The sequence below is a fragment of the Ptychodera flava genome, chromosome 1 (genome assembly GCF_041260155.1).
Source record: "Ptychodera flava strain L36383 chromosome 1, AS_Pfla_20210202, whole genome shotgun sequence".
NCBI lineage: Eukaryota > Metazoa > Hemichordata > Enteropneusta > Ptychoderidae > Ptychodera > Ptychodera flava.
Genome location: NC_091928.1, coordinates 23,292,824 through 23,317,587, shown reverse-complemented (window position 1 = coordinate 23,317,587; position 24,764 = coordinate 23,292,824). Strand labels below are relative to the sequence as shown.

At 38.7% G+C, this 24,764-nt stretch overlaps 1 protein-coding gene across 1 annotated transcript; it reads right to left on the bottom strand.

Moving 5' to 3' along the window:
* Positions 1-7,379: 7,379 nt before the first annotated feature.
* On the bottom strand, positions 7,380-8,468 carry LOC139143527 (uncharacterized). The gene has a single exon (XM_070713947.1). It carries the CDS (start codon positions 8,466-8,468, stop codon positions 7,380-7,382), a length of 1,089 nt encoding a protein of 362 aa, XP_070570048.1.
* Between the last annotated feature and the right edge of the window lie 16,296 nt (positions 8,469-24,764).

Sequence of the window (24,764 nt, the reverse complement as noted above, 5' to 3'; positions counted from 1 at the left end):
GTATTAGCATGGATTATTGCCTGTATTTTAGCTGAAGAGTGCATATACAGATGAATACAGTCAAGAATCCATTGCTTCTATTCAGCAAGCCTGTATTCATGTGATTCATGAGAACTCATGTGTATAATTCTATAATACAGGCAACTCATTAGTGTGAATTTACCTGTATTATTGCATTTTGATGCAGTTGCACAGCAATCATGTATACTAAAACAGTTGTAAACACTTGGGTGATCCAAGCCAGTCAAATCTCACTCGATTAGCAAAATTAGGGGGGGCGACTGCTGCTGCGGTTGCGACTAAAGACCCCCTTGAACAGAAAATATTATTCCTACAGAACCTTATACTTTGTAATGTATATAGAGACAATTAAGATAAAGTGTGAACAAAGAACAAAGAAGTAGTGGACATTCCAGCCCCGCGCCCCACACAAAATTGACCTATTTGGGATTATGGCTTATCAAACAATTTCATTGTTCCTGCTGTTTTTCCTTAAATGTTTGGTTAGTCCTATGTACTTGACACCTTTCGGGAAACGTGTACCTGGTTGGTCTAAAGGGCTCTTAAACTTCTTTTTAACAATAGTATAGTCTCAGCTATACACAAGTGATCAGTATTACAACAGAAAACACAAAACTCGAAAGCTATTAGAAGCGACAAAACTCGCAATTCTAGAGATACCCTTTCAAACAAGGAAACAGAACATGTCGCGTGCTCAAAGAATCGCGATAAACAAGCTTGCAAACAATAGGCTAATTACAATAAAATCCTTCGACAAGGGTCGAGGCATCGTCATTGTAAACACAAAAGATTACGTACACGAATGCGAAAGACAATTACGCAACACTCAGTATTATACACAACTAGACAATGACGACACAGAACAAACAGTAAACAAAGTACACGAACTATTAAACAAATGTATGAGAAAAAACACATCGACCATGATACTTATAAGTATCTCGATCCAAAAAACATAAAATCCATACCCTGCAGTGGTACTTACTACCTAAAATTCACAAACCACCGCCCGACAACTCAACGTTTGCAGGGAGACCAATAATTAGCGGCTGCTCTAGTCCCACTAACAGAATCTCTGAATTCTTGGATTACTTCATAAAACCATCGGTCCAGCAACAAACAACGTATTTAAAAGACACAACAAACTTCATACAAGAAATTGAAAAAACAAATGTCCCCCAACATGCATTTCTTGTAACACTCGACGTAGTATCTATGTACACAAACACATTCACGACGAAGCGATTCAGCTAGTCAGTGAAACATTAAACTCACAAACCTCGCTTCAAACAAATTACGGTATCAAAAAACCACTAATGGAAGACTTAATAGAAATGCTTTCACTAATTCTAAAACACAACAGTTTTGAATTTAACAAGCAATACTTCCGTCAAACCCGTGGTTGCAGCATGGGATCGAATGCGTCTCCAGAAATTGCTGACATTGCTTTTCATGAACTTGAAAAGAGAATGATTGTAACAACAGCAACAACATTCATTTCTGGAAAAGATTTGCAATCTTTCTGGGAACACAAACCGAACTCATTAACTTCATTCAAAAAATCCACACAATGCACCCACGTTTAAGTTTTCATACGAAAACTCAACACAAGAAATTACATTCCTAGATGTAGTAGTTTTTAAAGGTGCAAGATACCACAAAGAAAATATCCTCGACATCAAAACACATACTAAACCAACAGACACATTCCAATTTCTACATAGAGAATCGTGTCACCCGACAGCAACATTTAATGGCTTTATCAAAGGTGAAATCCTTTGATACGCCCGCACTTGTAACAACAATGACGACTTTACTGAAAAAGTCGCTTTCTTTAGAAACAAACTACTCGACAGAGAATACAAAAACAACAAAATCATGAATATAACAGATAAAATAAACCACAGTATTCATAACACTTTAACAAACCGTACAATTACACGTAAGGAAACAGCAAACAAACTCATCTTCAGTACAACATACAGCCCCTACATAAAAACAAAAGATCTTAAGGCAATTATTTTGAAACATTGGGCTGAACTGGAGAAGGACTCAACTCTAAGGAATCTATTTCCAGAATCACCAATCATTGCTTACAAGAGAAACAAAACCCTCTAAAAGACACACTAGTCAAAACAAAATTTACAGAAGTAAAGAAACAAAAAACAAACAAACCGGACCACCAAATGGACTCACAACGAGACCCAAACATTGATATTCTTGCCTCGCTATTCGAAGAGCAAGATCAGTAAAACACTTAAAATAAATATTCACAAACACAAACTAAGGAAAGAATCTACATTGCGACTGATGAGAAACCACACTCAGGTTTCGAAACGCAAGCGTCAAAGGGCCACTCTGTCAACTTTGTAACACCATAGGTCCGGCTGCGTCTCGCCATAAGCTTTCCCCACACAAACAATACATTACCGTACACACTAATCCAAACTTCCCTACAAATATCCGAGGCGACACAAACATTTTTTAACACAAACAATCAGATAAGAATGTAGGAACACATTTTTGAAACGAACCAAACTCGACACAAAAACATTTTGGATAGTTAGGTGGGGAGCCTCTTTCACACTTTATACAGACAAGCGTGAGTATCTAGCGACTGATGAAATCTGCTGATGATGTCATGAATATGTAATTAGGTGAAAGTGGCCGTCGACGCATCGCGACTGGCAGTGGCGCTGCACTTGATAAGTCTATAGTCTGTGGTCTATAGTCTATATCACTGGAACAGCCGATCGTTTGCTGAGACGATCAAAAGGTGTCAAGTGCGCCTCCGATTAAAGTAGTAAAGTAAACTATGCATAACAAATAGACGGGGCCCAGAACATCGTTTCAGGCCCAAACGACACTCTGAGCCCCGTCAAGTTCAGTGTGGGCGCAGGGCTGTATGGAAGAAGCGGTGGCGACTGTGCCCTTTTGGAACAGTTCCGAAGGGTCAGCAACTGCGCAATTCTCAGATTATTATCAGCCTAGCCTAGCAAAAAAAGATATGTAATGATCTATATTGCCGGGGGATTGGTCATAGGATAGTTTGTGATGGTGCACTAGGTACTTCGGAATGAGCTAGCTTGCTAGCTACAGCAATTTGATACAAAATCGGGTAGGCCAGTTATTGAATGTACAGCTAGATTCAATCGGGTTCGAACCCACAACATACGGCATCAGTCGCCTAGCGGAGAGGCCACAGAGAGAACCGCTCGGCTAAATCTCCACTCCCAAAAAGAGTGGTTCAATAGCCGGCTAAGTTGTTACATTTTTTCTGACTGAGACCGCTCCACACGTTGTAGAGTTCGTGAAGCACTCAGGCACGCATGCTCACTATCACACATCGCACATACAAACTTTATCAAAGCGAAGCAACGAATACATCGCTTTAACCGGGCGAACGATAACCTCGGGGACAATTCTGTCCACCAGCAGAGCTACCAACCCATTGAAATTGACTTTCATGTATCCTGTGCCCTTTCTTAATGGCATAGTGAGGCAGAGTAGCCACTTTTAAGTCATAGATAACCTTTTAACTTATTTCTTTTGTATCCCGGACGGGAAGTATTTGTAGACAGTCAGTGGTTTTTCCCATGTATGTACGAGCTCCCATCTGATTTGCTTGTGTTCGTAACGTAATTTCCGGTCACATCGACGGCATCTGAATGAACTATATATTCAGTGACTGTCATGAAATCTGCTCTCTTCAGACTCATAGTACTTTTTATAATTGGATTGTCCTCTGACCTATCTGAAAAACCAACGAGGTTGGCGAAGCTACCTGTAGCATTAAAATAGACTTTAAAATCTTTAGCCAGTGTTAGATAAACACAGCTTGTCGGGAGACATTTTTCAAAATAGATTTTCTGCTGCATCCCAATCGCTTTGTTGAGGGTATCAATATTGTAGTTACCTGGATGTATTGATTTAGTCATCTTCTGTTGAACGCCTTCTTGATATTTTATTACATTATTCGACTCCGTTATGTTATGCCATGAATTGTGTGCATTCTAGCAGTCTTATTTGGTAAATCGTGTTATGTCAATGCTAGGGTTAAAATTAACAGTAACGGGTTGGACCCTTTAGCTTTTAATCCAAATGATTATCCTTAAGCTTTGTATATTATTACAAGGTATTATTGAATTTTTCACTGTAAATACGGCAATCATGTCAGGCACTAGTAACTGCGTCTAGGTGTAAAGTATGGACTAAATCTTGAACTCGAAGATCAGCGTGATGTTAAAGGTCGCAGGTAACCATAATAAGGATTATTTCCTTCGAGATAAAGGTAGAGAAAAACAGTTTGTCTTGGCCGCTGCTTCTGTTCAAAAACATAAACATTCTCTAGAGTTTTCTAGTTTGGAAGATGTAGATGAAAGTATAGTCCTTACAAAGGCTACAAATGATCCTAATCCCTTTGCTCTGACATGGAATGGGTCTAGTCAGAAATTTAGACCCTATAATGTACCGCGTAACATCTTGGATATATTGGATAGTGTAAATGCAGGTGGTGTTACTGAAATGTCAGGGACTCCAAATGTGATTTATTTTGACAGTAATGATAACAAATATAAGTTGCTAGATTTTCGATTTTGGCTTAAGCCTAATAAACTATACATCATACTACTCTGTATACCGATTCACATTGAGATCAATCCTCATTCTACAATCATGAAATCAGATAATTCACTGTGAAAGTGGATAAACTCTGGAAGAATTATTGTTCATATACAGCTAGCGGGGTTCCAGTAAAATTATTTTGGGACACAAATTTGCAGAAACTGGGTCTGAAGAGTGCGGGAGATGCGTAAGCATTAGCGTCAGCTGTATTAACTTTACAGACAGCCAATCAACACAGATGACAGACAATATTAAATACTAAAACATGGTACAGTTTTTATTAGATGCATAAAATAAGGTACAGGATCAGATTTGACGATTTATTATTATTATTATTATTAATTATTATTATTATTTTTATTATTATTATTATTATTATTACAAGTTTAGGGGCTATAAGTATTATATAGAAATCTCATTGAAGCTGTGGGAATTTTGAAAAAGATCTAGAGGTGTTCAAATGCAGGCCCATCGTGGCAGTCGTGGGTGCGCACAAAACAAGGCACACCGACTGTGGAGAGTCTATGCAAGCGCATTTGCTGCAAATATACCTTCACGCAAGCGCACTCGTTTGCCAGTGTAGTCTGCCAATATGAGCATGCGCAATTGGAGATTTCATAAGCACACTGAAAGTGTGTGAAATGGAATCCTAATTCCATTAACCAAAAACCGAATTAAGATATAACAGTGCATTTCCCCAGAAATGGCAAGAGCGCCCTCAAGTGTCAGCCATTCAAAGAAAGCAAAAGGGCCTGAGCATGCGCTTATCTTCCTTCGACTAAATGGGTGCAGGCAATTTCAATCATTCCTGCACATTTATGTGCAAAAAGGACACCTTTCCACAACTGATTAACGAATAACTCAAAAGCTTTATTTCAGTATCTGAAATATACACAAGCGTCAATTCTTTGTTACAAACAGCATATGTAATCACAATTAATAATGTGCCAACAGTTTCAACTCAGTAGAATGAACAAACATGCAACTTTAACTGTTTAACAAATCTCCTGAACAGTGGTCTCGCCACAACATGAATAAAACACAATAACTTCAACCCTTATTTGATCCGAAGGGACAGGATAGCAAACGATAAAATCAACAGTCCTCATTTCCTCAGCTTGTCCGATAACAGGTAACATGACATGTCCATGGACAGCTACAGTACCTCTCTGGTAGTCTTTCAGTGGTCAGGTAATACTACTGCTGCTTCCTGCAAGATCAGAAAAGTAGCATGGAGACTACTTAGAGTGGGTTGGGTGTTCCATGTGGTGGGATTGTTATATCTTAATTCGGTTTTTGGTTAATGGAATTAGGATTCCATTTCACACACTTTCAGTGTGCTTATGAAATCTCCAATTCCATATCCCAAAAACCTCCTTAAGATATAACAGTGCATGTTCAAAGCCTAACTTCAAGTTATTGAGGTTGTCCCTTAAGAATTTTTGTCTGGAATGTCAAGCTCTGGCTATTATTATCGTTAGATGGAACATCTCGTAGGTAAAACCTTGCAAATGTTGATGTTTTAGACCAGTTAGCTTGTGTCAGTATGTCTTTTACTGACACACCTTGTTGTTTTGCTTTAGATGTACATGCTGATCTGGTGGAGTGTGCCTTAAAGATGTCAATATTTATTCCTGCTAATTTCATCATTGTTTTCAACCATCTGGCAAGTGTACTAGTGGATACTGGTTTGTGAGGCTTGACATAGCTCAATAACAGCTTATTTACTGATGATTTCCCATCAACTTTACCACGCCAAGGCTCTGATAATATTAGGTATTCATGTAAGCATGAAACAACACATAGCCGTGATTGGGATGAAAACATATGGAAGGTTACACTACCCAAAGGACTGTGATCTGAGGATTGTTGCGATGAAGCAAATTTTGCTTTACTCGACTTAGTCAACGATGAATATTTGAAAGTAATGTCACTTCCATTATCACACATACTTTTTATGTTTAGAGTTTGGACCTCAGACTGGCGTCCGGCACTAGCCAGAGTCAATAACATACAAAGTTTCAGAGACAAGTCTTTTGGTTTCATTTCTTTGTTATCACCCATACCTTTGATATAGTTCACAACCTGATCTACATCCCAGGTATCTGTGTATCTCGGTTGTGGTGGTCTTTCATTAAACACTGCCCTCAATAACATCATGACCTTGGGGTGTTTACCTACCCTATGTCCATCAATAGGAGGATGGAAGGCAGAAAGCGTGGATCTGTATGTGTTAATTGATCTATTGATACCCCGTATCAAACAGGTGAGTAATAAAATCTAGGATATTTGCCAAAGATGCCGAAAATGGATCAATTTGTCTCCTATCACACCAACAACTCCACTTTCGCCAGGAGGAGTTGTAAGATGCTGATGTTCCCTTTCTCCAGGCATTTGACATAAGCCTGGCAGTTTCATCTGAAATTCCTTCTGTAATGAGGGAATGCCTGAAACCTGCCATGCCGCTAATTTCAGTCCGTCTCCCATTGTTAACAACGGGAGTGGTTGTTGTGCTGGTGATAGCAGAAGTGTCTGGTATGTTGGAAGGAGGATCGGAAACTCCACGGACATTTTCATTATCACTGGAAACCATGGCTGTGCTTGCCATATTGGTGTCACTATGACAATGGTTGTTTCCTCCTTCCTCACTTTGGCCAGACATCTCCCTATCAATGCAAATGGAGGGAATGCATACCCGTTCATACCCACCCAGGACGTCTGCATTGCATCGAATGCTATTGCTTCTGGGTCTGGTTTCCAAAAATGTACCTGTCTATCTGATAGTTCAGTCTCGAAGCGAATAGGTCTACATTCAATGGTCCCCACATTTTCTGAATTTGTTTGAATATCATGGGGTCCAGACGCCAGCTGCTGGAGTCTTCCACATTCCTGGATTCCCAATCTGCCAGGACGTTCTGCACTCCGGGTATGTGCTCTGCTATTATTGTAATTGTGTTTGTCAGGCAATAATTCCACATTTCTTTGCTAGTGTCACCAGTACTGTGGATTTCGTCCCTCCCATTTTGTTGATGTAAGCTACTGCTGTCCGATTGTCTATTTTTAGAAGCACCGTCAAATTTTGTTTGCCCTTTGTAAAGGTTTTCAGAGCGAGGAAGGCAGCTAGAAGTTCCAGTGCATTGATATGCATCATGGCTTCCTCTGCTGTCCACGCTCCTCCTGTCTGAATTCCCTGGGAGTGTGCCCCCCACCCTTTTTTTCGACGCATCTGATGTTATCATGAGATCCGGGCAAGGGCAAATGATTGCCTTGCCATTGAAGTCTCTCAGGTGGTGGCACCACCACTGCAGTTCTGTCTTGCACTCTGGAGATAGAGTTACTAGGGTTTCGTATGACTTGTTGTGAATCAGTGATCGTGTTCTGGTCATTTGGAGATATCTGCACTGCAATGGTGCTGGTATTATTGCTGCAACTGATGCAGTCATTCTGCCAATTATCTGTGCTAGTTCTCTCACAGATACCAGAGTTTTGTGAGCTAGGTTTGCACACTGATTGATAATTTGTAAAATCTTGGACTCCGGGAGAAACATTCTCATTGTCACAGAGTTGATAAGGAAACCCAGAAACTCTATTTCCTGTGTTGGAACTAGGTAGGATTTCTCCCAGTTTATGCCAAACCCAAGGTGTTGAAGTAGGAACAGTAGGGTGTCCCTGTCCCGTATTAATTGATCTTTGGATTGATTCATCAGGAGAATATCGTCCAGGTAATGATCAACCTGATACCCATACGCCTCAATATACCTACAACTGGTTTCATTAATTTGGTGAAGATTCGTGGTGCTGATGCTAGCCCGAATGGTAGGCATCGAAATTGATACAATTCTTTCCCCATCGAAATTTGAGGTATTTCTGAGATTTCTGACTCACTGGTATGCTGAAATATGCATCTTTCAGGTCTATTTTGCACAACCTGAGTCTCCTTCCCTCAGGAGGTCTTTTAACATGTGCAAGCCTTCCATTTTGAAGTGTTTGTATGGTATGAACTGGTTCAGCAGTTTCAAGTTGATCACTGGGCGATAACTCCCATCTTTCTTTGGTACTATGAATATCTGACTTTGAAATCTCCTTCCTGAGAGAAAGTTGTCTCGATGGCCCCCTTTTTCAACATCTTTTCCACTTCTTCGTTGATCAAAGGGACTCTCTTTGTGGGAATTTTGGCTGTTGTGGAGGTTTTGCCTGAAATGGGATGGAGAAAAACTCTATATGGTATCCTTTTACCATTGATAGGATGTTTGGATCGTTTGTCAGTTTTGCCAATTTTGAACATATGCCTGTAACCGACCTGCCGGTGGCATGGTTTGACTTATGTTTGCCTCTGACAAATGTAATTGTCTTACTGTTGGATGAACATTGTCGTGATAATTGGGTTGTATTATGCTTTTTGTGCCCTCTTGGCTGTTTTGTATGGGCAACTGCGAGGCATTCAGACAACTTTCTTTTGAAGGTGATTGTTTTACAAGTGGTTGTGACCCACCTGTTGTTGTGTTGGTTCTTATAGTTGTGTGATTTCTTGTAACTGGACTGGCCCCCAGAGGACCATTTACCCTTTGGGGGCCCACCTCGAAAGGGTTGGTTTCCATTTGTGGTGCCCTTACCACGGCTTCTTTTGGTGAATACTACATGTTTTCGTTTGGATTGATTGGTCTCCAATTCATCTGCAAGTTCTCTTGCTCTTTTCTTTGATTTTGCTAGTTTGGTGATGACTTTTTCAAATTTTTCACCAAACAAACCACTGCAAGGTTTCTGTAGCAAGTCACCATACTTTTTCATGATGTCCTTGGCTCGTTTAATATCCTTGGTGAGCTTGACAAGCATTGATGTTTGCCTGTGATAGTTGATTGCAACGTTGGTTTGTCCAACGAGCATCACTGTACTTTTATCAATTAAATTTACAGTGTCTTCCAAATCCAGTGATTCATTTGCCTTGCCACTTTTAATGGAATGCATAGTATTCCACAATTGGGATAGAGGACCCATACATGTAGTGTTTAACAGCTTTTGTTGGATTTTACACATTGAGTTATCGATACCTTTTTCAATACTGTAACCTTTCGCTTGGAAGAAGTTATCAATATAACCATCAACTTTAGGTACCTCGAGTGACACAGACTCAGAATTGGATGGAAATCCATAACAGTTTCTTTCAGGGTTTTGTCTTTCACATATTTCCTGAAATTCTTATCAACATACGATTGTAAGTTTGGCGGTAACTGCCATGTACTCGTGTCCTTCTCCAGATCGAACATGGCGTAAGATTCAGTTTTGGCGGGCTCACGCTCGCTAAACCGCCGTTGCCTTGCAGCATGGCTATCTGTGACGTCATCAGAGCTGTCTGAGCTGGATGTAGAGCTACTATCAGAGTCATGACTACTAGAGTCTGTACTTGACGCTTCACTATCCGAATCCTCGGATTTATTGTTAGACTCACCGGTCTTATCATGTTTATGCTTGTTTCCTGTAACCTTTCTGTGAGGTTTTTCAGAAGATGGCTTGTTACGTACTGTTTTCGGGTCGACAGTCGATACCTCTATGATCGCATCCGATCCGATCCCTCTACCCGTTTGAGGCCGGGCTTGAGAGCTTTCGTTATACGTGCTAGAGTTTTCTCTCAACTCATTTGCACCAGAAACATTCGAGTCCGCCATAATTTTTCGGAAAATACCGTTAAATTCGCGGAGCCCAATTTGCGCACAGCCGCACGGGCTGCAGCCATTTAGGAGAAGGAAGATAAGTGCATACTCAGGCCCTTTTGCTTTCTTTGAATGGCTGACACTTGAGGGCGCTCTTGCCATTTCTGGGGAAATGCACTGTTATATCTTAAGGAGGTTTTGGGATATGGAATTGAGTTTACCTGCGCGTGAATGTGTAGTCTGTACACTACGTCTTTTGCTATTATCTTGTTGTTGAGCTTTGCATGTTGAGAGAAACTGGAATCACAGCAGAAAATACTTTTCAGGACATCACAAGTGACTCCCTAAGGTAAAAAGTAGGACATTCAGGAAATCCTTTTCAGAAAGTTCAAGCCGCCTGTGGCCATTTTGTGAGGTATAAGCTTATACGTACCTGGAGCGACGGTATACAGTATTTCTACTGTACATATTGCCAGATAATATGCGATGGAATTTTGCGTTTCACGTCGTTCAATCATTCAGATGGAAATGCCGGCCTTCTCCAAACTTTGAAAAAATCAGGGTGACAGACTTTGGAATGCTAACTCTTGTATAACAATGACGTAATTTAATGAGAAGACATTTATATTCGAGCTCGGCAACATTTTTGATTTGAGAACTCTCATCATGGCGGATTCACTGAAACAGTGAGTATTCAACAACTTTTTCCTATGTCCATGTAGCACTTGTGGACTAGCGGGGCGCACAGCTCTGCCCGGCAGATGCGTCGGCGCCGCCGCCCAGCTGCCTTTCCATGGCCGCTGGCACCCGGGGAGAGGCACGGCTCAAAACTTGTATTATTGTCGGGGGTCGGCCATGCAGTGGACGAACGGGGTACAGAGCTCTGCCTGGCAGATGATAAGCGAGTCCACAGGCCTTTGGCGAATCACCAAGCTGTTTTTCACCAGGTTGAAAGATGCGTCAGTCACTTTGGGACGAACTAGATAAATGCAGTCAAACCCGGCTGTGCATAGAAAATTTGCCATAGTATGACTTTGTTCTGGAGACGACCGGCCGTGCGGTGGAACTTTGCAACAAAGTTTCCATATCTGAACTGACGTACTTGAATGACAGGCACAGGAAACGATGGTCAATAAAAACGCATTCTCTTTGCATTTTGATAATAATGTATCAATCACAATGACACGGAAATTATGCCTCCTCCCACAAGAAGGGCCATGGTCTATTTTTAACCCTGCTACTGTATGTTTCAGTGCTGAAAAGGCCATATTGTTGTCATGTTGTCATGGCGACTTTTAAAATTTGCATACAACTGTGAGAGTGAAACGGGTTGTTAGGTCACAAAACTTTTGAGTCCCACTGTCGTCCATTACACCTGTTTCCTTAGGCATTTAAGGTGTGCAAGTATACACATCAAAAGACTAGAAAATTATCTTCATGCACAGAACCTTGTTAAATATCCCTTTCTTGTCTGGTTAACGAAAAAAGATACCCCTGATCTAAAATATGCATGGGTTACCAGGACTAGAAAATTCTCTTCATGGCAGAACCTTGTTAAATACCCCTTTCTTGTCTGGTTAACGAAAAAAGATACCCCTGATCTAAAATATGCATGGGTTACCAGCCAGTGTCACCGGGCTACCAACTTCAGAATATGGTTGCCCAAGTGGATTACCAGGGATAAAAAAGTTAATTTCGAGCCCTGGGCAATATTAAACATGAAATATAAAACTTGTAATATTTCCCCTTGTCTTGGCTTGCTGGGTTAAAAAAAAATGTTTAAAGGTATACAGGGACCATGTTCAACTTTAGCCATTGCTACCATGGAAAGGGAGATCTAGCTAATCATCAGAATCATAGAGTTTATGGGGTCACGCCAGGTCACACACAAAAAAGGCACCCCTACATGGCCATAATTTTACTTAAGTTAAACAATAAGAAATAATTTGTCTTCATTATGCTTCCTGGAATGAGGCAAAGAAATAAAAATAATTTTTTATAAAATGAACATTATTATACGTCGTCAATTATAAATCCATAAAATAAATAAGTACCAGTGAATTATATTTTAAATAGAAACAAAAAAAACCCGTGCGCTACTGTTACTGCTTGTGATAAATATAATTGTACATTGGGTGATAAGGAGGATTGGGTTCGGATACTAGTAGAATTAATTTCAGCACATAAAATTAATTTGAAGGGATAAACTTAATTCAATAAATGCATAATGAGTAAGTAATATACTACATAACATTCATTTGGGATGACTGCATGAAATATAATTAAAAATGCTGGAGAAATTATTTCTGGTCTATATAAAATTAATTATAACACTAAAATTAACAGAAAACATAATTTTGACCAAAATCGCCCCAATATACATTATCTTTATTATTCTTTCTAGAATGAAGGCAAAGAAATTACAATTATTATTACTATAATTATAGAACAAATGTTAAAAGTTGTTTATTAGAAATCAATAAAATAAATAAAAAAACAGTGATTTATATTTTAACATGGACCCTCTCGATGGTCTATGGTTTTAAATAAAAAGCCTGTGGTTACCGAAATGGTTACTATGGCAACATAAAATAAAAATGATCATGGAGTTCACGCTGTTATAAATACACGTAGGAGAGCATTTGCATAGTAACTGGGATTACTTTTAATGGACTTAGGAAAAAAATGAAACTTTAAAACGCAAACAGGTTACTATGGAAACACAGGGCAGTAAAAATGGATGTCATATTTTTTTCTTTCTAACCTGAAATAACCCTTTTGTATAATATTTCTGTTGATTACTGGATTTTTACACTGAATATTTGGTCTTTCTAACCCAAAATTCTCTTTGATATAACACATTCTGTTGATTCCTGGATTTAAGATAAAATCTCTGAAAAACTGGTAATTTTACTCCTGAATGGTTGCCATGAAAACATCTCACATTTAAATGAGTGTGATTTTTTTATGTGCTCAGCAGAAAAACTCTTATTATCAATTTTACATCATCAATAGTTCTCTTATAAGAATTAGGGAAAAGGTAACATTTTCAATCCCAGAATAGTTACCATGGCAACTCAAAAGATTAAAATAAGTCTGGTTTTTGTGTTTTCTGACCCGAACTCCCCCCGCTCGATAATTTTCATGGCACTCAAAGTAATATTTCATTTGATATTAAACAAACTGAAATTTTCAACCCCTAAAATGGTTACCATGGAAACATGGGGCAGTGAAATCGATATCATATTGGTCTTTTCGACCCAAAACACCAGTATGGTGAAATTTTCACGGAAATTGAACCAATTATTATTCGCGTTATTATTATTATTAATACTTATATTAATTATTATTTTTTTATTATAAAGCCTTCAAAAGAAGAGAAATACAAAAACTGATACAAAGACAATTTAAAAATCAGGTACTAGTATTAAATGAAAACACTCTGTACAAGACAAAAGAAAACCCAAGTTTAAAATGGTCTTAATAACATATTAAGAAGATAACGACTGTTTAAATCTTTTGCAAGCAACAACCTGGCGAATGCTGTCAGCCAGCCCATCTGGCTTTGAACATATCTTCATATTTTTACGGATCGACTGAGAATATCGCTTGTCAAAAATATAACGCAAAAGTGATATACCATTTCTGACACAAATTCTCTTAACACGTGATACTAAATGAGAGTAACCCTCCAATCTACCACATAAATGCATATTCAAGAGACGCAGGTAAAACACAACGTAAACGAGAGTTATTACTAAAGATGGATTTCATCAAATCAAGAGAACTGATTTCAAGTGACGTATCAATTTTCATAACATTAATTGCCTTCAGGAAAGAAGTACTTCTACAATATTTGTGAATGCCAAACCCAGCGTTTAATCATTTTGACTGGATTTTTTAGGCCTCACTAATGGATGATTTTGACATATGTACACAGTTAATACCAAACATAAAAACTGGTCTTATGGCAGTATTCCATACGTAAGCGAGTACATTACAGTCAATATGGCCATTACTGAATGCAGTGCCTTGAAGTCCATAAAAAGCTTTCCTACATGCATTTATTCTATTTATGATGTGTTCATTAGGATTAGACGATGAAAGTGTAACACCTAAAAAGTTCACACTTTCACATTCATCCAGTCTTACACCACTCAGTGACCAATATGGATGCGGTGTAAGTGTACACTGACCGAAAATAGCACAGCTTGTCTTTTTAGGATTGAAAACACAGGCCATGATTTGTAATATATTTGTTTGCAATCTCCATCATATTTTGAAGACCAGTAACAGAAAGGCTTGCTGACATTAAGTCGTCAGCATAACAAAAAACTTAAAAGACAAATTATTGATCCTGATACCACAAACACATGATGACAATTCATCCACTAAATCTTGATAAAACAAATTAAAAAGAAAAGGAGATGATAGTCCTCCTTGACGGGTACCTACAGACACCACAACTGGATCACTCAAACTAGAACCCCACTTAAGGTTCCAAGACAAGAAATTGACCTTTTTAAGCTAACAATTCTCTAGTGGTTAATAAGCTCAGAACCCCCGTAAATTATATATTTTCGGAAAGCCTAGATATAGGGGAACATTTTTGTGACCATAGTGTCACCATTATTTACATAACTATTACGTGATAGGTAATTTGCATAACCTTTCAAAAATCTGTTTTCCCTATGTTTTGTTTCAATACTTTGAGATATAAGGCTGAAATTTGTGTGAGTGCAAGCTGTCATAAGGATCTTCCAAAGTGTGTCTCAGAATTTTTTTAAACCTTCTTAAACAATTTTTATGCCAGAAAAACTTCCAGAGCGGTGAATTTAATCCTAGTGAATTTCTTAAAATTGTGCTAAAAAAAAAACTAAGCAAGATATAAAAAATCTGAGACACAATTTTAAAGAACGTTGTGACAGCTTGCATTCCAGCAAGTTTGAGTCAGATATTTTGAAGCATTAAGACAAAACATAGGGAAAACCGATTTTTGAAAGGTTATGCAAATTACCTGTCACGTGATAGTTATGTAAATAATGGTGACACTGTGGTTACCAAAATGTTCCCCTATATCTAGGCTTTCAGAAAATATATAATTTACGGGGTTTCTGAGCTTATTAACCACCAGAGAATTGTTAGATTAAAAAGGTCAATTTCTTGTCTTGGAAACTTAATTTGTGCGCTTATATGCCTGTACCAATACACTAAAATCATCCAGCAATGATTAGGAAGTACATCCATTGCTTTACAAACAAAACATCTTGAGGTACAGCATCAAAGGCTCCCTCTGTATCTAGAGAGAAAGTATAAACTGTCGATCCTCGTTTGTTACAGTATGAAATTACATCATTTGCAAAGGCTGCAGCAGTGGCAGTTCCTCTACCCGTAACAAAACCAAACTGTAAATCACTAAATTCATGTTGAATGGAAACATCGAGAATATAAAGTTCAAGAATTTTCGAAAATGATCAAGTGTCGATTTCTTCAACAAAAGGATAAGTAAACCTTTAGTAAATGACAAAGGAACAATACCAAATTTAAAACAGATAGAATACATTACACTCATATGATAAATAACCTTAGAGTTAATAGAATATTTCAAATTTCAGACATTATACCGTCTGTTCCGGTCGCGCTGCCAGATCTCAGCTTCTTTATGTACGCAGCGAGCATAGATTCAGACATAACAAAGTCAGAAAACGTAACATCCGTTAGGTTGGTGCATTTCTCTCGAACTTTAAGTTTAGCAGTGGACATAGCCTCACTAGTACAACTAGGCATACTAAATTTACTGGTGAAGTGATCATAGAACTTCTTAATATCAATACTGGCATCGTTATTTTGAGATGTATCATGTTTTGTCTTACGAATGCAATTCCAAAATGTCCTTAAACTACGGCAAGTATACAGTGAGTTGAGCAAACGGGAAACGCCATGTATCTTGCTGTTAATCACTTGATTACGTTAATGCCTATATGTCTTTTTTGCTGCTTTGTAGCATAAATAAATTTGTCCAGTACGAGGTCTGCCACAGGATTTCCAAATACTAAACCATAAAGGTTGCCTATTACTTGTCACAAGACAATTATTATTCCACAAGTAATTTTTCTTGAAACGGCCTTTGCAACGTTGATGACTATCAGAAATAACCTGTTTACATGAATTATGCATGACATTAGCAACATCATTCCACATGGTATCTACAACTTTACATGCTTTGCATCTCTGTTCTTAACATCATCAATACCACAAATCTGTAGTGACATAGCTGCCTGAGTTACATTATTACTATAGGTAGAACATATTCTGTCATCAAAACAATTAACAGCAGGATATTTACGCTGTTCCATCGATGTTATCATCAGCACCACCATATGAGGCAGAATTAAAAGAAAAATTAATAGTTGTACATAACGGAAAATGATCACTAACATTAAAAGGTCCATCAGACATTATAATACAGTTCCTAATGATATCCATAGCCATGCCAGAACAGAAAACATGATCAATATAAGATTTAGAAATCTCGTTAAAATATGTGTATGTAACATTTTGTGCAAAATTAAAGTTAGCGACCTGGAATTCATTATTGCATAAAAATCATGCGATATATAGCTAAGATTTGTAAATGGATGTTTCTGGTACCAGTATTTCTTGAGCTGACTGCCACTGGGTAATGATGCATTCATATCACAAACGACCATTATAGGCGATGAATCCATGTTATCAATAGCCGATTGTAAAATATCTAACGTTTCGCACAAAAGATCAATTTGCCCTGGATGACCATTATAATAAGGTAAATACACTCTAAAGATTGTTAGAATAATTCGCCCACAAGCAATTAATTGAACACCAGATATTCTATTAGAGTCAACAGCTATTGCTTTATAAGAGATACCTGGAACTCTTTATGTAATGAAACAACACCACCTTAAGGACGACCGGACATAAGTTGTTCCGGGATAATACTATATTTCATATGTAACCATCTGTTTTTGTCAATAAGCTGCATATAAAGACCTGACAATTCCTGGGTCGTGAGCCAGTGTTCGCTGACAAACAAACGATCACCATTATTGTAATTTAAAATGTTGTCAATAAGACCATAAAATGATTTCAAACCCTTACAGTTATAGGAGCAAACACTAAAATCCATTTGATATTTATCGAAATTTCAAATGTCAGAAAATAATAAATTATTTACATGACCCAGGGGTATTGGTGACGTCCTCTACCAGACGTCTCAAGCTGGTTATGCTGTAGTAGATAAGATCCTTGAGCAGCATTATCCAAATTGAGCGTCGAATGATGATGTCCTTGTGTATTAATAATTTATACGATTGATAGCGGTGACCTAGTGTGTTGAAGCGATTATACGATTGATAACGGCGACCGTGAGAATTAGGGCGATTGTTACGAACAATGTGAGCCAAATTTTGTAATCTTTCTCTGTACGGACGAATGTGAGTGTCTTTGGGCCAGTTGTTGCCATTAAAAACAATATCTTCGTCATCTGTGGAGTCAATACATACACAAAAGGAAGACTGGCCTGGTATTCTACATGTTAATTCAACGACGTCAGTGACAGAGACACTCCAATGCTGTGAAGCTGATTTCTAATGTCGTCAAAAGAAATTTGAATATCCAGTTTACCAATATAAACTGCAGTGCTGCTCGATGACATTTGGCTCGATGACATTTGGCACAGTAATAATTAAATTACATGAACCTGTACCAACGACATCTGAATGCTGCGTTGCCTTTAAATTTAATTCCACGACGAAATTTACGTATTTGATAGCTTTGTAGAGAAAAGTCGTTACGTTGGCCATCACTGTCGCTAGATTCCGCTACATGCAAATTAGGGTGTGCGTCCAAAGCATCTGGTATATTTTCTGATGACATAGTATCACCTGTAACTTGCACTGTCGTTGCAACTGCTTCATCAACTGGTGAGGTTGTTGAATTCTGCACATTCTTATCAATGTTTTCAAGATTGCTATGATGATTATTCTGAACAGCAGGAACAGTCCGTGTCGATAGTCTCACTTCCAGACTGGCAACTTTCTCGCAAAGTAAAGTAATCTCACTTGTTATGGTAGAGACAGAAGTAGATAATTGTGTGACCGTGTCACGTAGAAAAATACATGTTTCTGTTAGTTCTGATGATTCTGATTGATTACAAAGTCTATCAGATAGACTTTGTATCATAGTTTCATCCTTAGCCATCTCAGTAACTGTACCGACGGGTTTCAAGGCTTTCGCTAGTCGTTTATCAAATTTCTTGTTTGCAAGCGAGTAACCTATGAGATATATGTCTTCAGCTATAAGATCGACTTTCCGTCTGTTAAACATCTCATAGTTCTGTATTCAGGGAACATCTCTTGGAATCGTTCATAAATTTGAAGCCTAATTGATAGCAGTTTGTCCCTCCGACAATGGCCAGATGACTCAAGACCAAGCAGAAATTCGATTATTTCTCTTTTATCATACTGGTATACATGCGATATATCATTAAAAAAGTAGAAGCAAATATATTGACATCCATTGTAGCAGAAAGCTGTTCAAAATGGACACATAGGGATCAGTAGAAGCATCGTTTACGAGCAGAGCATCTGTTGTTATCTGCGATTGCGTCATAGTTGTTAGCAAGATCTCCCAATGAGGTCTTACTACTTACCCTTATACATAGAGTGTAAAATGTGTGACAGTGTGCTTTTAACACCAAGTGACAAAAGCTTATACAACAGTAAAGTGTGGTTGACTCTATTGATAGCCTTGGAGAAGTCTACGAAAGACGATATAGCTTCCCACATCTTAGAGATAAGTATTTCTGAATGATAGCATGTAAAACGGAAATATTATCGATTGTGCTGTGATCTTTTCTAAAACTTGCTTCGCAATCTGACAACACACTAGCTCTTTCGGACTATTTGGTTTAACGCTAATTTAGAATTGCAGTAAAGACTTACCAAGTGGTTTTTAAAAGGAATATTCCTATGTAATTGTTTACATCACCTGAGTCTCCTTTTTAAATAGTGGGATAACAACAGCACTTGACCACTCAGAAGGAAAATTTCCAGAGTCGAAAATGATATTGAACAGTTCTAATAACACTGGTAAAATTACATCTGCTGAAAAACGGTAAACGTTCATCAGGGACACCACCATCTTGACCTGGCGGTTTCCGATATTTCAACCTTCTCAAGCAATTTAAAAGCCTCTGTCTCTATTATCGGTGCACTGAGAATGTTATCTATATCATGGTCACTCTCCTCTGATTCATCCCCATTGAAATGAACTTTTAATTATTCTTCAACAGATTGCAAGAACTCCAAATCAACAGAATTTAAATCTAGCATTTTTGTACAATTGCTAAAGTAATCGTACCATGTCTGAATGTCAATATGGCTCTTTGAACTATTTTTACGATTCATCACAAAATTTATATGTTCCAAAATTCTCCCGAATACTTATCGCAGCCTCTCAAAAGTTTACGAACAGAGTCTTGATGGTTGCTCTTGTAGTTCTTGCATATCTCTTTAAATTATTTCTATGCATTTTTGTAATCCTTCAGCAAGTCAGAGGAACCTAGTTGTCTGAAAAGTTTTAATTTCTCGTAGCCACTGCTTTTCGCATGCTGACAGAATTCATCAAACCATGGCGGCTGAATTGACCTTTGTTTCCTCCGAAAACCCGACTGAATGGGCCCTTCTACACCAGCTGCCTTTAAGACATCATTCAAATTTGAATAGCATGAGTTGGATTCGGTATACCCATTTGCATCCTGAGACACTTTTTGCACAGATGCAGTGAGTAGATTACCATAACAATGACTCCTACAGTCCTAAGTCATATGATACCGAATAGAAGTTGAAACAGATTCGTCCCGACGCTCTGTTTTACGTGTGGGGATGCATGATAGCTTCATATGATATGTGATGGGGAAATGATCTGATTCTACTCAGGGAACAACTTTAAAAACGATTTACACAACTGAAGTTCTGATGACACAATGACATAATCGATATCACTGCCACCTGTCGCGGATGCATTTGTGACATTTCCATCTTTATCATTTGCCACGCGACCATTAATAATGGGAATACCAAAGTTGCGACAGATGTTTACAATAGCCTTTACCCGTCGTTTACAAATTTATCTTTTGAGTTCTTTGGTGCGTGAAAAGCTGATGGACTATATGTATCAACAGTAAGGGTTAAAAATCTATCTTGTCACTTGCATCCAACATATTATAACGAGAAATTTATTCCATAATGCAATATTTGAACAGATATATATTTCGCAGCTTATAAATGCAATTTTTTAAAATTAAATTGAACAGCAATTATTCAGAATTGCAAACAATACAAGTACGAAACAACGGCCGAATAATGCGGATTGATTGATAATGGCATCAGCATGCTTAAACAGATGTGTTTGATGAATTTTGCCACGCCTATCACCATACATTTCAATATTTTGTCATGTTCGGGATGATTCTCCAGTCAGTCTGAAACTGATTGCAGAATAAGATATTTTAGAAATTTAGAAATAATAATGTTTTGTCGAAGAATTTGATATACAACTTATGCTACATGTACATGCTATATCAAAAATGATAAGAATTGACGTTTGTATTTTTAAACATGGGTGATGTACAAGAGCTGAATACCTAATTTAAAAAAAAAAACAGAAAAAACTTCCGTAATGCAACTATCAGAAGGGTAATTTTTTAAACAATTAATTTCGTACACGAAAATGTTCTCTAATCACATAAGCAAAATTAGTCGGTGACTTATGTAATGCTCTTCGACATGAATTGACCTGCCTACTTTTTCATTAATTATTGACGTTTTAGATATTGGTGACAGGGAAAAACAATTTGCTCTGCGTCAACTTAAGGGAGCGTTCAGTTTTTACGGCTGGGGGGGCCGGCAAAATCTTGTCGCCGGTGTTCAAAAAAATATAGACCCCCCTGCATTTTTCGTGAAAAAAAGATGACCCCCCCTTTGTCAGACGAAAAAAATTGATGCCCCCCCCCCCCCCCCCGCTAAAAATAACTAAAACCCATATGTCAAATTTACCCGCATGGTTTGGATTTGAACTCCGGTACGCCGCGCACTTTATTCGTGTAGCAGAGATGCCAGTGCACAAACTTCTCAGCCACATCCATTGAAACGTCTGTTAATTAGGACGACTGTAAGGCAATTTTTAACTTCATTTCAATAGACAACTCATGTCCATGGACATTGTATAAAGTAAACTTTATTGGAGTGGTTCGCCAAAGGCAGCCCTCCGTTAGAGAGGGTCATGGGCCATTACGTAAAGTCAACTTTATTCTAGTGGGCCACCGGTACCACCGGTAAAGAGGGTCGATCATGGCTATTGCATAAAGTAGACTTTACTGGACAGGGCCGCCGAAGGCGCACGGCCATTAAGATTGCCGTGGGGTATTACATAAAGTCAATTTATTGGAGTGGGCCGCCACAGGCGGCCCGCCGGTAAAGAGGGTCGATCATGGCCATTGCATGAAGTAAACCTAATTGGAGTGGGCCACCAAAGGCGTCTGCCTGTTAAGAGGGTCATGGGTAATACATAATGTATATTTATTGTAGTGGGCCGCCGAAGGCGGCCCGCCGGTAAAGAGGGTCGATCATGGCAATGGCATAAAGTGAACTTTATTGTTGGTATTATGTTTTTGAAAATGTGGTGACCCCCCCTTTCTTACCAGTGAAAAAGCGATGACCCCCCCCCCTTTGCGGATTCCAAAATTTGATGACCCCCCCTGGATTTTGCCGCCCCCCCTGGCCGTAAAAAACTGAACGGTACCTAAATGTGAGCAGATATGTTGCTGTGCACCCTCATCAAGGCACTCCAGCTACTTGAGTGATAGTCAAGATATTTCCCACGCCATGCGCTCGTAAGACTATGTGTCTTCGCATAACTGTTAGTGCTGTCTAAAGTTCTATGGAATCTCTCAGCTACGTCACTTGCAGCCTTAAATGCTGAGATGGTCATCCCATGACATTATTTTAGGCCAAGCCACGAGCACATGCCACTTCCAGGAACTATCGCCGTTACCCTGCTGAAGCAGCAATGCAGAATTAGTCTTTCGACGTAAAGTATACAAGCAAACTACAGTAGGATACTTCTGATATAACTATTCTGATTTTGCATGGCATAACAAATAGACTGATCATACAACCAATATGGCGGCGCCAATCACTATTCAACTTTCCACGCTGCTTTTAAAAATAATAACAATAATAATATTTATTTCTCCACACGCACTACACATACGTCTCAGTGCGATTTACATATTAAGAAAGAAACAAACAAATACCAAAAACCAGCAACAGCAATAGAAGAAAACGAAAACAAACAATGTCAAAATCTGTCAACACCTGTACCATTCTCGTACAATAAACAAAAGACGGTGATAAAAAAAAACATTATGAAAGCAGCAGAATAAATTAAAAAGTCCCAGTTAAAAAATCCCAGTTAAAAAGTCCCAGTTAAAAACCATACAGAAGATGATCCTAAAAACTCAATCACAAATAGCACTGATTAAAAAGATGAGTTTTTAAAAGACGTTTAAAACAGTCAACAGATCTGGCGTTGCGAATCACTGGCGGCAGCGAATTCCACAGAGCAGGTGCACAAACAGAGAATGCTCTCTGCCCATATGCCTTATTAAAGTTTCCATGAGGTGGCACCAACCGCAAAGAATCAGCTGATCTGAGATCTCTCACTGGGGTGTAAATTTCAAGCAAATCAATTAAATAAAGTGGTGCAAAGCGATGAATGGTTTTGTAGGTAGTTAACAAAATTTTGAATTTGATGCAAGCACCAACAGGCAGCCAGTGCAGATCAATAAGAGCAGGTGTGATGTGATCGAATTTCCAAGTCCGTGAGACGAGACGAGCCGCAGCATTTTAAAGTGATTGTAGGCGATCCAGCTTAGTCTTATTAACACCATACAGGAGACTATTACAATAATCAAGTTGGGTCGTAATGAATGCATGAACCATCTTTTCCGTTGTAGGTGTGTCCAATAATTGGCGGATCTTGCCAATTCTAGATAATGCGTAGAACCTTTCCTGCAGACATGGCTAATATGATCAGAAGCAGAACCGTCGTTGTTGAGTTTAACACCAAGATACACATACGTCTCAGTGTTTATTGTACGAGAATGGTACAGGTGTTGACAGATTTTGACGTTTTCCTCTATTGCTGTTGCTGGTTTTTAGTATTTGTTGTTTCTTTTTTAAAATATGTAAATCGCACTGAGACGTATGTGTAGTGCGTGTAAGAAATAATCTAACTCGCCTATCCTAAGGCTGGAAATTTTCACCGCATCTGATCTCAGGCGTGACGAAAACTGAATCACCTCTGTCTTATTGTCGTTGAGAATCAACATATTGGATCTCACCCACCTGCGAATTTCATCTATGCATATCTCAAGAGAAACTTGCACTTCATCAGGTCTCTTGCACACAACATAAATCTGCGAGTCATCCGCATACAACATGTAGTTGAAGTCGTGCTTGATAATGATGTCTTCAAGTGGCGCTGTATACAGTGTAAAGAGAATTGGTCCCAGAACAGAACCTTAGGGACGCCATATGTCTATTTGTACTGGGTGATGTAAATGAGTCTATCTTTACACGCTGATTACGATTGTTGAGATGGGATCCGAACCGTGATAGAGCTTTACCAGTGATGCCAAAACGGAATTGAAGTCTGTGAAGGAGTACATCATGGTCAACCGTATCGAAGGCAGCAGACAAGTCCAACACGATAAGGAGAACATCTTTCTTTTCGTTGAGAGCGAGCATGATGTCATTATGCACACGCAGAAGGGCAGTCTCTGTGCTGTGGTGAGCGCGATACGCACTTGGTTAACTTGGTTAACAGTGAATGGTTAGCCAAGTGATTGTTCAATTGTGAAGCAGCAACCCATTCAAGTAATTTCGATAGAAATGGCAGATTTGACAGAGGACGGAGTTTTTCAGACTGTTTGGATCAAGGTCCGAGTTTTTCAGCAATGGTCGAATGATCGCAGATTTAAAATGACTTGAACGACACCAGATGATAGTGATGCATTAAAGAGATGCGTAATGAACAGTGCAAGAACAGAGGCGAATTTCTTGATATAGTTTGTCGGGAGGATATCCAGATCGCATGATTTGGAGCTGCCCGCTCAATAAGAGTACGAACCTGATGCACGGACACCTTACTGAAAGTTGGTAAATTATGAGATGGTAAGGTGTCGCCGGCGTCGGTACTGTAACTAATGAGGCCTTCAAGAAGTTTGGCGACTTTGGAGTTGAAATAGCTCAGGAATCTTGATGGTAGTTCCTTCAATGGAATCTCACTGAGTAGAGCTTTAGCGTTGATAGCTTTCGTATCAGATAAATCGGAGATGATCTTAAACAACTTCTTGTCATCTGCCTCTTG